The sequence below is a fragment of the Montipora capricornis genome, chromosome 13, assembly GCF_036669925.1.
Source record: "Montipora capricornis isolate CH-2021 chromosome 13, ASM3666992v2, whole genome shotgun sequence".
Classification (NCBI taxonomy): domain Eukaryota; kingdom Metazoa; phylum Cnidaria; class Anthozoa; order Scleractinia; family Acroporidae; genus Montipora; species Montipora capricornis.
Window position 1 is genome coordinate 20,017,011 of NC_090895.1, and position 12,500 is coordinate 20,029,510.

The window sequence follows — 12,500 nt, forward strand, 5'->3', positions numbered from 1 at the left end:
AGGGACCATCCTGTACTGACGATGACCTTAGGGTCGTCAACGACACCGCACGCCATTGGCTCGAGAGATGGAGCGGCAAGATATGATGATGACCCAATTTAAGCAAAAGTGAAAGATATTTAAAAAAAATAAATCCATTCTCGACCGTTAAATGCTTTGCTTCCCCATTCTGCTCTAAGAGGCTGTTTCTAGGCACTACGGTCCCCTTTCCCCTAATTTAAAACTAACAGTTGATTTGACTTCATTTGATTTACAGTCTCCCCAACGTGAAGGAGGGGGGGGGAGAGAAGAAGAAGTTTCTTACACATCACTGGAAGTTGTGTATGCTCCGCTGCCAAACAAAGCTTCTGGGGCTGTCCACTTGATTGGAAGACGACCCTGAAAATGAGCCCCAAGTATACATCAAATTATATTCCCCGCAATGGTCTTGCAAGTGACTTCGTGGCCTATTGTCTGTCTCTTAACGTTTAGAAACGGTGTTCCGTACAAAGGCTACACAAATGCAAGAAAACTGGGAGAATATTAATCCAGGCGCAAAATCCACCTTTCAACAACGTCAGTCCTTGCTTTGCGGAACAATTGTCTCTTAAACCTAATTTAATCTCATAGCTCCCACGGATCTCCAAATCTCAGTGGTAGAGAGTCCGAAGTAGCGATAGGAAGGTCGTAGTTTCGGCCCCCTGCAAAGAAAACTCAAATTTTCCCGAAAAACCCCGATGTTCCGCATTAATAAATGCATCTCTTCATTGGTGCGCAGCTTTCGTTTGGGACTTTTCCGTAACAGGATTTCACAAAATATTAGCGGAGCTCAGACGCGCTAAGCGCGCCAGCGGAGCACCATGAGTAAGCTCTTTTGGGAAAGCTATTCATGCGAGAAGTTTTGGTTATGGCGTCAGCGTATGCTCGTCCGTGAGTACTGATTGTCGGAGTGGAGGAGGGGAGGCAGTAAAGCCTCTTGGGACGGGAATGTCCGGGCAATTTTCCTCAGCGGGAAATCGCGTGGCAGCGTTGCATTTGAAAGCGTATGATTTCACAGATGATGCTTTGGAACTTACGACTGCCTATCTTTTAGGTAGGAGACAAAGAGTTAAACTTGATGGAGTACTTATTTATTTATTTATTTATTTATAACAACTTTATTTGCAATAATCAATACAAAAAGGCTGCCATCAGAGAGGAACCGAATTCTCATGTAAGATGACCCCCTAAAATATCTACAAAGCTATCAAGGAAATATAAGTCAGATAAAAACTATTATAATGTAAGGAGAAATGTAAAGATATCACTAAAATCTATTTTCCGTGGAGAACTATTAGAACCATGGTACCACAGGGATCCTTGTTAGGTCCACTCTTGTTTAATATGTATGTTAATGATCTTAATTACTTTGTTTCTCTTGCGTCCTCAAGGCTGTATGCTGATGACACGACGGAATATGCCTCGGATATCTCACCGATGGTTCTGCAGTGTGTTTTTAACTCTGACCTCGGCGTGTTATCTAGATGGTTCGGATTGAATTATCTACAGATTAATACCGCTAAAAAGCAAGTCCTTGTCATCGGGCCGTCATTATATGAATATGAATTTCACCTTAACAATGCAAGGATTGCGATGCAAGATACAATTAAGATCCTGGGGATAGTTTTAGACAGTAATCTTACTTTTAAGGCACACATAAAGGAACAGCTGAAACAAGGATGTGCAAAGGCATTGGCCTTGCGGAGACTGCACAAGTTCATTCCGAAGTTTGTAATGGTACGTCTCTACAAGGCGTATGTTCTCCCACATATTGAGTATTGCAGCTCAATACAATTAAATATAGTTTACGTGGGCTCAGCACAAGGCTGAAACTCCTCCATTCAACTTGGAGTGTATGCATCGATATTCTACTTTTTTGGTTGGTAAACTATGGAATGCGTTGCCTCCAATGGCTACAGAGTCTATAGACATTGCATCCTTTAAGTGCGCTCTTAAAGTTCACACTACTCGAGGCGCAGATAATTTAATATTTAAAACGATTCTTTTTAATAAAAAAAAATAGATTAATTACTAGTTAGTATTTTGGTAGAGTTAATTAATTGATTGATTAACTTTATCCTTTTATACTTTTATATTTTGCTCAATTTTATACTTTGTACAATTTTATTCTTTGACATTAGTGAAAGAACACTAATTTTTCAACAGTTGGCTTTCAGGTAATGTTTTCCTTCTTAATGCATTCCTCGCTGCCTCATATATTTTGTAATCCTTGGTAAAAAAAAACGAAGATGGCCTGATAAAGTTTGCAATTCCGTGTGTACAGAGATTCTGGCATATAACAAAAAAAAAAAAAATAAAAATAATAAAAATCTTGTACTAGACTTGAACGTTAAACTTGACGACTATTCGTCTGAAACCATCGGACTTCGTCAGGTCAATGGTGGAGTCATGACTAGTTACATAAGAGACGGCGCGGAATGTTGCGTAGCAATTGGTCCTATGCATGTGATAGCTTAAAGAGGAGGCTCCCCCTCTTGTCGAGGCTGGGTGCCTCAACCCTCTTCCAAATAGCCTCTTTCACCCCTGGCTCGAACCACTGTTCTTCCTGGTCCAAGATAGCTACCTCTGGGGAGATTTGATGCTCTGTTGTTTTTGCATGGGTGTAGACTGCGGAGTTCTGGGCCTCGTATTACGCAGGTTGGGTGTGTTGCGCGAGCCGTTGGCTAAGTAAGGGCTTTCTTGGTTTCACCGATGTACGTCTCATTGCAGCCTGGCTGCGCGCATTTGATGCCTTATACGACATTGTAACGCTTTTTCTTAAGGGTACAGTCTTGACATGGACCAGCTTGTAGGGAGTTAGTCGGTTTGAAGGTCGTGGTAACACCCACTGGTTTAAGGGCTTTCTTAACTCTCTTGCTTAAGCTCTGTATATAGGGGATGGTAATTCTATTGATCTGACCTGATGAAGTCCGATGGTTTTGGACGAAATGTCGTCTAGTTTAAGATACAAGTCTAGTACAAGACTTAAATCTTTTTTTATTTTATTTTCCAGTAATACCGACCAGATGAATAATCTTCACAGTTCATTTCAACTATCTCATTTATGACCCCGTTTTCGCAATACCTCGTCGCTTGGTATTCAAGACTTTTTCTTAATTCTAGTCCGGAGTCAGATAGAGCAAAAAGTCATAAAAAATTGCTCAGTATAAAATTGTGTCTTCGGCTTTAATCAATTAACGTCAGAGAGTGTAACACTCTGGAAAAAGGAAAGACAACAGGTGTGATCTGTGCGATGCGGATTATGTCGGCTACACATGCCGACACCTGTATCAACGCATTGAAGAACATAAGGGATCTGCCATCGGAAAACACGTCAGACATCAACATGGGAGGGACCCAAGGGACATATCTCGTAGTTTCAAGATCTTACGGAAGTGCCAGAGCAAATTTGACTGCTTAATTTGTGAGATGCTTTTTATAAAAGAACTAAACCCAACTTTCAACACGCAGTCTGACTCCATCCGTGCAAAGTTATTTTTATAGCTCGGAGTATTTCATGTATTCTTTTGTAAAGCTTTTTGTCCTATTGTTATCTAGCCTTTTTTAGTTTTTATCACTTACCTTTTGTAACGCTTAGTACATGTTTCCACATTTTCATCGCTTTTAATATTCTCACGTGTGATTTTACTTCTTATAGACAAAGTTTTATTGATTTTTTTTTTCAAACTTGAAAATGATCTCAGCGAAATTTTATCGCTAGTTTTTATCTTAAAATGTATTTCGAAGAAACTACTTATTAGGACCTCGAAAAAGTCCGTTTTTAGTATTTAGCGTAACAATGACTTAGGGCGATGCTGCCTCTTCAAGCCCCACTTTGGTTAAAAACCATAAAATCCATCTTAATACCACCATTGGGTCTTCAGAAAATGAAAGAAAATATTCGATTCATGCAGAAGAGCTATTAACCTTTTTCATTTACATATACTATTCATAAGTAGTACCACAGATGTCATGACACTTTGGTGGTTTCTCAATAGATGTTTTCTGTGACTTTGTTTTGTTTTTGTTTTTGTTTTTGTTTTTGTTTTGTTTTGCTTTGTTTTTGTTTTTTTTCAGGTGACAATAAGAGGTAATTGCTCAAATATTGTCCAGTTAAGGAGGCACCCCAGAGTTTTAGGACCTTGCGCAAGCTGGTCACTAGTATAGCGTGTAAAGCCTGAATCGCGAGCGTATTTTTCTGATTTTCACGTCAACGTGACCAAATATGTAAAATTAATTGCTAATTTCCTCGCGTTCCCTTCAGTAATTTTTTTTTAATTGTCTCAGTTCTAAGCACATACAGTTCCCATCAAATACCCTATATTTGCAAAAATCTGTCAGAGCCAATCGACAAAAATGACAAGTTACAGAGTATTGGCAAAATCGTCTGAACCACCTTGAGTTTCAACCACTTCAAAATGTCAGGCAATTTCATTTGCATAATGTGGAAAAGAATTAAAACAAATCACCGAAGGAAAGTATAAGTATTAAGGAAATTTAGGCCAAAAATAATAATATCTCTGCTTGTCACTAAATGGGATGTTGTCATGGTAACGGTCATAATCCAAAAATTGATACCCAAAAAAAGAAGTCTTATTATATCGGTACCCATACTGGTAAATCTCAACAAGGAAAACTTTAAGGAGGCTCGAAATAGTTTCTCCTTTTTTCAAACAAATAAACACATTTTGTTTTTAGATACAGTTAGGGTAATCATATGAAGACAAAATTTGGCCAGGGTTTTAAGTACCCATCATAGATTTTTTACATCACATTTTCCCCCAAAATACCGTTACCATGGCAACGATATAAGGCATTTCCTTGAGCCTTAAAATCAACATATGTTGTCTTTTTTGAAAAAACGGGACGGTGAAATCTTCCCATTCAGCGTTACCAGATAATGTTAGAAATAATCTCTAAAATATTTAAATTTCAACAAAATCTGTAGGTCAGTTTTTCAGAAAAATACGTTTTTTTGAAATGTGTCGCTAATTTCTTTTTTCACCTACAGAATTTTTTTAAATTTGAAAGACAAACGTTTTAAATTAATCTAAGCTAACATGCAAAAAATGAAAAAAATTCACCGTCCGGAAGCAGAGATATAAGCGAGTAAAGTTGCAAAATCAGGAAAAATGAGGGGGTTACAAGATCGGCATTTACGCATGCGTCACCCACTCATTCGAGTGCACGCGCGAGTGAAGCTACAGGCCAACACAAACGGATTTAAGTGACCATGAAACCGTTTGTGTACACTTTTCGTTGTTTTTGTGAATAGGAGATGTCTATATATATTCCATATGTATAGGAATTAGAAGAAAGGTGAGCGAAACTGATGGTATTTGTTTATTTCTGGTGACCCACTTTGAATCGTAAGCTGACGCGAGCAGCTTTTAGAATTGCGTGTGTGGCTTACGCGCGTGCGCTCAGCTGAAAACCCTTTCGAGCCTCCTTAAGAGAATTTAATTAAGTTTCCTTTTGCAAGTCTAGCTCTGTAGTGAGGGTATCTACAAGTGTGAGGATCACTCACTCCTTCGGGTTTTTGGTTTTTGTGCGTTGAAGCTGTTGAGTTGTGTTTTTTGAAAACAATTTCTGGGATAATATGAGCTAGTAATTGCTAAGTCAAAAGTACATAAAACCAACTGCACCTCGTGCGTGCGAACATAAATGTCATCTTCTTGGACGTCTCTTGCCATCCCAAAATCAGTGATCTTGCACACTTCATCCTCTCCGACCAACACATTTCTTGCAGCAAGGTCACGATGGATAATCTGGAAGATAAGTTAAGTTAATTATTTCGTCATCCACACCGTGTCACAATGGCTCATGAAATGGACCATTTTTCCACTTCTGAGCACAGAGATCATGTCTGCAAATGGCACCAAAACCTCATTGATATACTAATCTCACTGTGTTCAACATTTTATTGGGAACCTCCACCACTGCAAAAGACTAACTTTACACTGAAGAAAAATCATGTTTAAGATCCTTTTTTTTTCAAGAGTGCTTAAATAGGAAAAAAGCAGAATCGATCAGTTGATTGCGGTGGCCAACTCGAAAGAACCTGCTTCTTTAGTCACCATGCACACACATCCCGTAACCTATATTCCTTTTTTTCTTTTTCTTTTTTCTTTTTTTTTTTTTTTTTTTGTATCTTTGCAAACATTACTGTAATTTTGTTATTATATGTATATGATTTTCTCGGTAAATAATGTGAACTAAAATGAACCTGAGCCTGAATCTGATAATTTTGACTTTCACGTCTCCTAGGCAACGTCACCTTGAATAATTGAGGGGTGTCAAGGTTGCCCTATTGTTCTGAGACAAAGAGTTTCAGTACCGTAACAATAGGACGACTTTGAAACGCCGGTAACACGTCAGAATTATTCAAAAAGAAAGCGCCCTTTATGTTTGAAAACAAAAATCAGCCAAGCCGTTGTGAAATTCATTTATATCAGATACAAACGCTTTCTTTGCCATCAAATATGATAGTAAGCATTATTTCCTGCGGTCGAAAAATACATTTTTGTTGTAGAGAAGATTCTAATGCTAGCTAGTTCGAATTACTACGCGAAAAACCAATAGGTTCGAATCGGAAGAAATGGACAACTCCGGCCTCTGATGGAAAAAGCCAAGGGCACCAAGGGCGAGGTACGCCCACAGTACTCGTTCATTGGTCGAGGAAAGAATATAGTTAAAGCACTCTTTGGAGGTCACACTTGAATTTTCTTCCGCTTTTATACACGCCAGCTCGCTATTCTAAAATCTAAATTATCGTGCCACGATATCTTTGGTGAAGGACCCGAAGAATCTTTTTGATTATTCTTAAAGAAAAAGCGCAATTAAATGTATCATCATCATCATCATCATCATCATCATCATTATTACTATTATTATTATTATTATTATTATTATTATTATTATTATTATTATTATTATTATTATTGCTGCTTGTACTTGGCCAACGTGCTTGAACATGGTCAACACAAGAAGCCAGTGGAAGACAAATATACCCTCGATTACAGCAATGACAAAAAAAACCTTTCCGTTTCTTTGGTTAGAAAACCCGTCCTACTTTTATTTAATTCCGTAGCAGCTCTCGTATAACACAAATTATGTTTGGCTCCATACAAAAGCCAAGACCAAAACACTATACAATTGAAACAATGACTTTAAATTAGACTTAAATAAAAGAAGGTGCTAGCAATATCAAACAAAAGCAAGGTACGAGATCTGCTACTTAACTACCTATTTTCCAAACTAAATCTGGATTCGCGTTTTATCAGTCACTATTTCTACTATGGATAAAAGTAACCTTTTTCATCGAGACATAGTGCATTCCGTCACTGATTTCCCAGGCAAACTTTAACAGCTGTCTTGAGGTGAGAGTGGAACCTGGTTTAACTGAAGGGTCACTGTAATAGTTATCCTGTACCCCTCGGCTCCTCCTCAGGTAACCAAGCAAGTCCCCATACTGTGCATACTCCACCACAACCAGAGGACGATCTTTCAAAAACAAGTAGAGGACATCTCAGGTGAGACCCGTGTGAACACTCGCATTGGTGCGAGCAGTATGAATTGGTAATTGTTTGCTCTGTATACAAAGCAATCCAAAATAAAGGAAAAACGTTGAGGCAAAACAGAAACAGAATTCGATAAGTTCTTCCAACAGAGAATTCCAAAAACAAGAGAGACATAGTACATTTTACGATAAGGTTTCCCAAAAGCGCAGTTTTACTTGGATAATGGGATTTACGCATGCGTCTACTGTTAACGTCCCGCCTCTTTGTTTTTAAGCTCTGTCGTCATAAAGAAGGGGATCTCTGATGACGTCATTGTTTACATTTTGTTTCATTAACATACGAGTTTGCTCACAGGAAGCATCATCTATTTACAAATTGACTTCAAAAGGGAAAAGACGTTAATGATCCCATGCATTCTTTGTAAAATCATGAATTTCCAAAGCGTCATTTCTAAGAGATTATCTAGTATATCTGGTTCAAATTCAGAGATAGCTCATTATGCAATGAACTTTTATTATTTACATTAGTACTTTATTATAAAACGATGGTCATGCCAGTGAGGCAAAAAATGTAAACAGAGAACATCCCCGTAACATCAGTTGCATCAACATCAAGGCTGCCTTTCAGATTTTCGAGAATGGCATTTTATTTTTTTTATTTTTTTGAACACGTATAGACAACACCTTGATATTTCAACTGAGGTGCTGCATTTTTGAATTGACAAACTTACCTTCAGTGCTGACACATCCATACAACTGAATGACATGGGGATGAGGGTCAAGGTTTTTAAGGAGCACCAACTCAGATAGCAAATCTCTTTTCTCCTTTTGTGAAGCGTCCTCTATTTCGTAAGAGAATTAAGAAATAACTTGAGGAGATGGTTCTGTCTTCAATCTTGACTCGGGGATACTCAGAAAAAATCCGAGTGCTCCTGGCAAAGCTCTCAACGGTCTCTCTGTAGCACATTGGTAGAGCATCCGATCTAGTAATCGGAAGGTCGTAGGTTCGACTCCGGCAAAAGAACACTCGGATTTGTCCAGAGTATCCCCGAGTCAACACCGAAATACAATATCATCTCTTCGTTTCATCTCCCATGGTTAACAATTTCCATCTTAGAAAACAACAATACAGTTCTCGAAGAAAATGTCATGTATACAACAGTTTACTGGGATTCTGACACGATAGACAGATCACAAAATTAACTGTCTCGTACCCGTCAAGCCGGATGCTTGCAAATGTCTATGTCCTGCACAACAAGGATGGTTTCCACCAAGAGAATATGACGCATGACGCAATATAGCAAATCCCTGAGTCCCATAATAATTATTTGCAATCCATTTTCGACGGATTCAGCACATGTTGCAATGGTTATTTAATGTTCCCATGACCCGCATATCGGTTTCACATTACCCAACCACTAAGGTTGTTGAAATAACTGCGCATTTCAACAAAGATCTAGAGTTTTGATAGAAATGTGGGAAAATATAGGGCAGTCGATTTCTTACCTCATATTCCATTCATTCGACTTACTTTTAGATTTTTCGAACTAAGAGTTGTTTCTCTTCGTGGTTTCAAAGACCGCTTGCAAAGAAAGTCCTGTCTGCTAGCCTGAGGCTAATGAATTTTGCGATCGGGCCAGTAGATTTTAGCTTTTACTTGCCCCACGGGCAAGGGTTTTTTGGAATTCCAATTTCAAGATTGCCATGTGTTTTAAATTCCCAGGTACATTTATGCGAACTGAAAGCCGTTTTTTTTTTAGTTGATCTCACAAAGTGAAACCTGTTGAAACAAGAATTACGTACATTAAATTACACATATAGATGATTATCAAGAAAGAATAAAACAGTTAATTGAATAACGACCTAAGCGAGAAATGTAAGAAATACATGAAAGATATTGTGCATCAAATAGAAACTCGGGGTTTGGATTTTCCCGAGTTTCCATTTGATGCACAATATCTTTCATGTAATTAATTAAGGAATGGCTGAAATAAAAATTATTTAATTAAAACATGTAATAATTAATTGTTAATTAATTAATAAATAAATTTATTTGGAGTTAGTTAAAATGACTCTTGGGCTAGTAGATGCTAGCCACAGACTGCCCGAAGGGCATGCGGTAAAGGTGATTTTTCTTGCAGCCTAAAAGAGATTAGTATTGGCTGTTGCAAGACTTAAATCGTTTGTATCAGTTTTTCCCCCAATAAACTAGAGCGGTTATTCCAAAAAAAAAAAAAACAGGAAACAAATATCACACAAGTACAGCTAAAAAGCTCACCTTGGACGCTCTTAACAGCGACTACAGTCCACCCAGACTTTCCAGCGACATCCCAGGCCAAAGCACGTGACACCACACCAAAGGCGCCACGCCCGATCACCTTCTCGATATTCTCGATATTCTCGCGGTATTTCCCACTCGAGATCTCCAGAGAACATGGGGTTAATAACTTGTTGAGTGATAAGGTGACTGCAATAATTTAAATATAGCAAGTAAGTCACAGGTAAACTCTGTTCACCAAAGCCACGAATATGTTTGAATATCGACAACCATCAGACATGTCTTTTTTTCAAATAAAGAAAAAAAAAAGACCAAATTATCTATGGAACCCAAGTTAGCGCTTATGGATATCAGAGTACCTTATTCATCAATAAAAAATTTACATATTAACCACTTCATAACAATAACCTTAACTTCGTTCTTAAACACGGTAATCATTCCTTAGGTTTAATTTCTCAATCTGGGCGTAATTTTAACTGATTCAGTTAAAAATTCAATTTCCTCATCATTCCGAAAGGCTTGGCTACTAAACATGCTATCGACCGCTAAAAATGACATGGACCGTTTACGAAAGGGAAATAAGCCGGGCGAAGTCAACTTTGACTTAAGGCTGTTTTATTTATTTATTTTTTGTTTTGTTTTTTGTTTTTGTTTCTTTGTTTTTTTTGCTTTGTTTTTTACTTTCCTGTCCTCATACGTACCACAGGCCGCTTTTGATACATCAATGGAGAATTCATACCAAACAACAACACTGGGATCTCCGTACCTTTCAGGATGCGTTTGATGTATGAACGATACTGTAAAATATTCATGTTACATGGCCATCTCATGCAAAGAACTCTATAATATATAACAATCAGGCAAACTCGTATTCATTATCTTAAGTTTTCTTTACTAGCGAAACGTGGAATCCGTCTCGGCATTGTTATAAGCATTCGTATGCGTCTGTGGTCGAAATCTACCGTCTAACCAAATGATTGCAAAAACCGACACTCCGACCAGTCTCCCTAAATTTTCTCGATTGCATGTCGTGAATCACATGTGGTTCAAAATAAAGAGAAGCAGTGCTGGCGCGGTGGCGAGATAATTCGCCTCCCATCAATGTGACCCAGGTTCGATTCCAGGACTGGGCGTCGTAAGTTCGTTGGTTCTCGACTCTGCTCCGAGATGTTATTTTTCTCCGAGCACTTAAAAAAAAAAGTTAAATAAATAAAAAGAAAAATAAAATTAAAAATAATAAAGAAAGTAATAAATTAAAAATAAAATAATAATAATAATAGTAATAATAATAGTAATAATAAATACAAAACAAAACAATGGTCTCCAGTCGCGTGTCCAGTGCAAGAAGACTTGTTCGTCAAAGGCTTACAACTACCCTGGTCCCAGAAGTTTTTATTGAGCCGCGAGAAAGACCTCTGGTTACCTTGGACTTTAATCTCACTTTCATGCAGACACCAGGGTCAAGATCTAACCCTCAGGTTTCGCTTGGTTGATATTTTGACAAACACGCAAATCAATATGATTGGTTCGTTTGGTTGGTAATACCTAGGGGACGCGTGATTGCTAAGTTGCCATTGGTCCCTTTCGTAATTATTAATTTGACGCGTTCGACAGCTGGCGTCTGGTGCATGAAAGTGAGATTCACGTCCAAGGTAACCAGATGTTTTTCTCTTTCTTGTCACTTCGCGGCTCTCTTGCGGCTCAAGGAAAAAACTCTGGGAACAGGGTAGCTTATAACTAGACTAGACAAGAAACTTAGAGTAGTTGCTTTTCAGAAATTAGCGGTCTTGTCACTGGAGTACTTGGAAGACTGAACAAACAAGCTTTTTGTACTAAAAACGCCGACTAGCTTTGGAAGTCGAAACTCTCTTTTTATGCGTTATCAAACTCAGACCGAAACGTGGTAGTCGTGGAGTTGTGGGAAGTAGAATTTGAAATTAAAGTATAGGAGAGCTGCTACCTAATCAGAAAGATACGATAACTTCATATTTATTTATGGAAATGAAAACCAATATACTAACGTGTTTGCTCTGTCGGGGCTGTCATCTGAAAAGAAAATTAGGAAATTCATGAAGGTTATTTTAGTATTCATTAGACCAAACAAATCAAAAGCACAATAATTTGTGATAGTGCCTGGCTCGTGGAATTTGAAGTTCAGACCAAGAGTAATCACTCCTTCATTACCGTCACGCGATGACGACGCATTTGAAGTATGTGCCGATAATGACGATAACTTTTCCTTTCCTCTTGCAAACGAGAAAAGCGCGCTCATAGCAGTTTTCTTACAGAGTAGCCGGCATGATTTTTACATGTTGAAAGAGTGGGAATATTCAAGGGTTCCCTAAACGAAAAACCCTCTCACACTAAAGAATAACTAACGGGAGGACCTACTGTTTCCAGTCAAATTTGTTTGCCATTCCTCCCCCACCCCCTGAAAATGTTTATTTCAGAAAAACAAAAAAAAAAACAAAAAAAAAAACATGACATTTAGAATTTCTTATTTTTACTCTCATGTTTCCCGAGCGCCACCATTTTGAATAACTGTGACGCCCCCTATTGTTCTTAAATGACCAGCGAGCTTTTGGTCTGTAACATCAAGGCAACTGTAACAAGTCGCAGGAACTTTGGAAACTAATTAATGGGGTTCTGATAATCATCTCTTTCAGATGAAAAAAAAAAAAGCTT

General features: G+C 38.1%; 1 protein-coding gene and 1 long non-coding RNA gene across 5 annotated transcripts in view; one reads left to right on the plus strand and one right to left on the minus strand.

Annotated features, from left to right (window-relative positions):
* The window catches only part of LOC138028205 (proto-oncogene tyrosine-protein kinase receptor Ret-like), a 49,939-nt gene that overhangs the window by 9,242 nt on the left and 28,197 nt on the right, over nucleotides 1-12,500 (minus strand). For all 3 annotated transcript variants that reach the window (XR_011127575.1, XM_068875653.1, XM_068875654.1), the window contains 6 exons: nucleotides 11,837-11,861; nucleotides 9,816-10,004; nucleotides 8,269-8,379; nucleotides 7,331-7,521; nucleotides 5,664-5,786; nucleotides 305-378 (listed from right to left, as the gene is read on the minus strand). Coding sequence is in view for 2 of the 3 variants with exons in the window: in XM_068875653.1 (XP_068731754.1) it covers nucleotides 305-378; nucleotides 5,664-5,786; nucleotides 7,331-7,521; nucleotides 8,269-8,379; nucleotides 9,816-10,004; nucleotides 11,837-11,861 (713 nt within the window). In the remaining variant the exon portion in view is untranslated. The remainder of the gene's footprint in view (nucleotides 1-304; nucleotides 379-5,663; nucleotides 5,787-7,330; nucleotides 7,522-8,268; nucleotides 8,380-9,815; nucleotides 10,005-11,836; nucleotides 11,862-12,500) is intronic.
* Nucleotides 1-12,500, plus strand: part of LOC138028206 (uncharacterized) — a 390,617-nt gene that overhangs the window by 5,794 nt on the left and 372,323 nt on the right. The gene's annotated exons all lie outside the window — the stretch shown is intronic.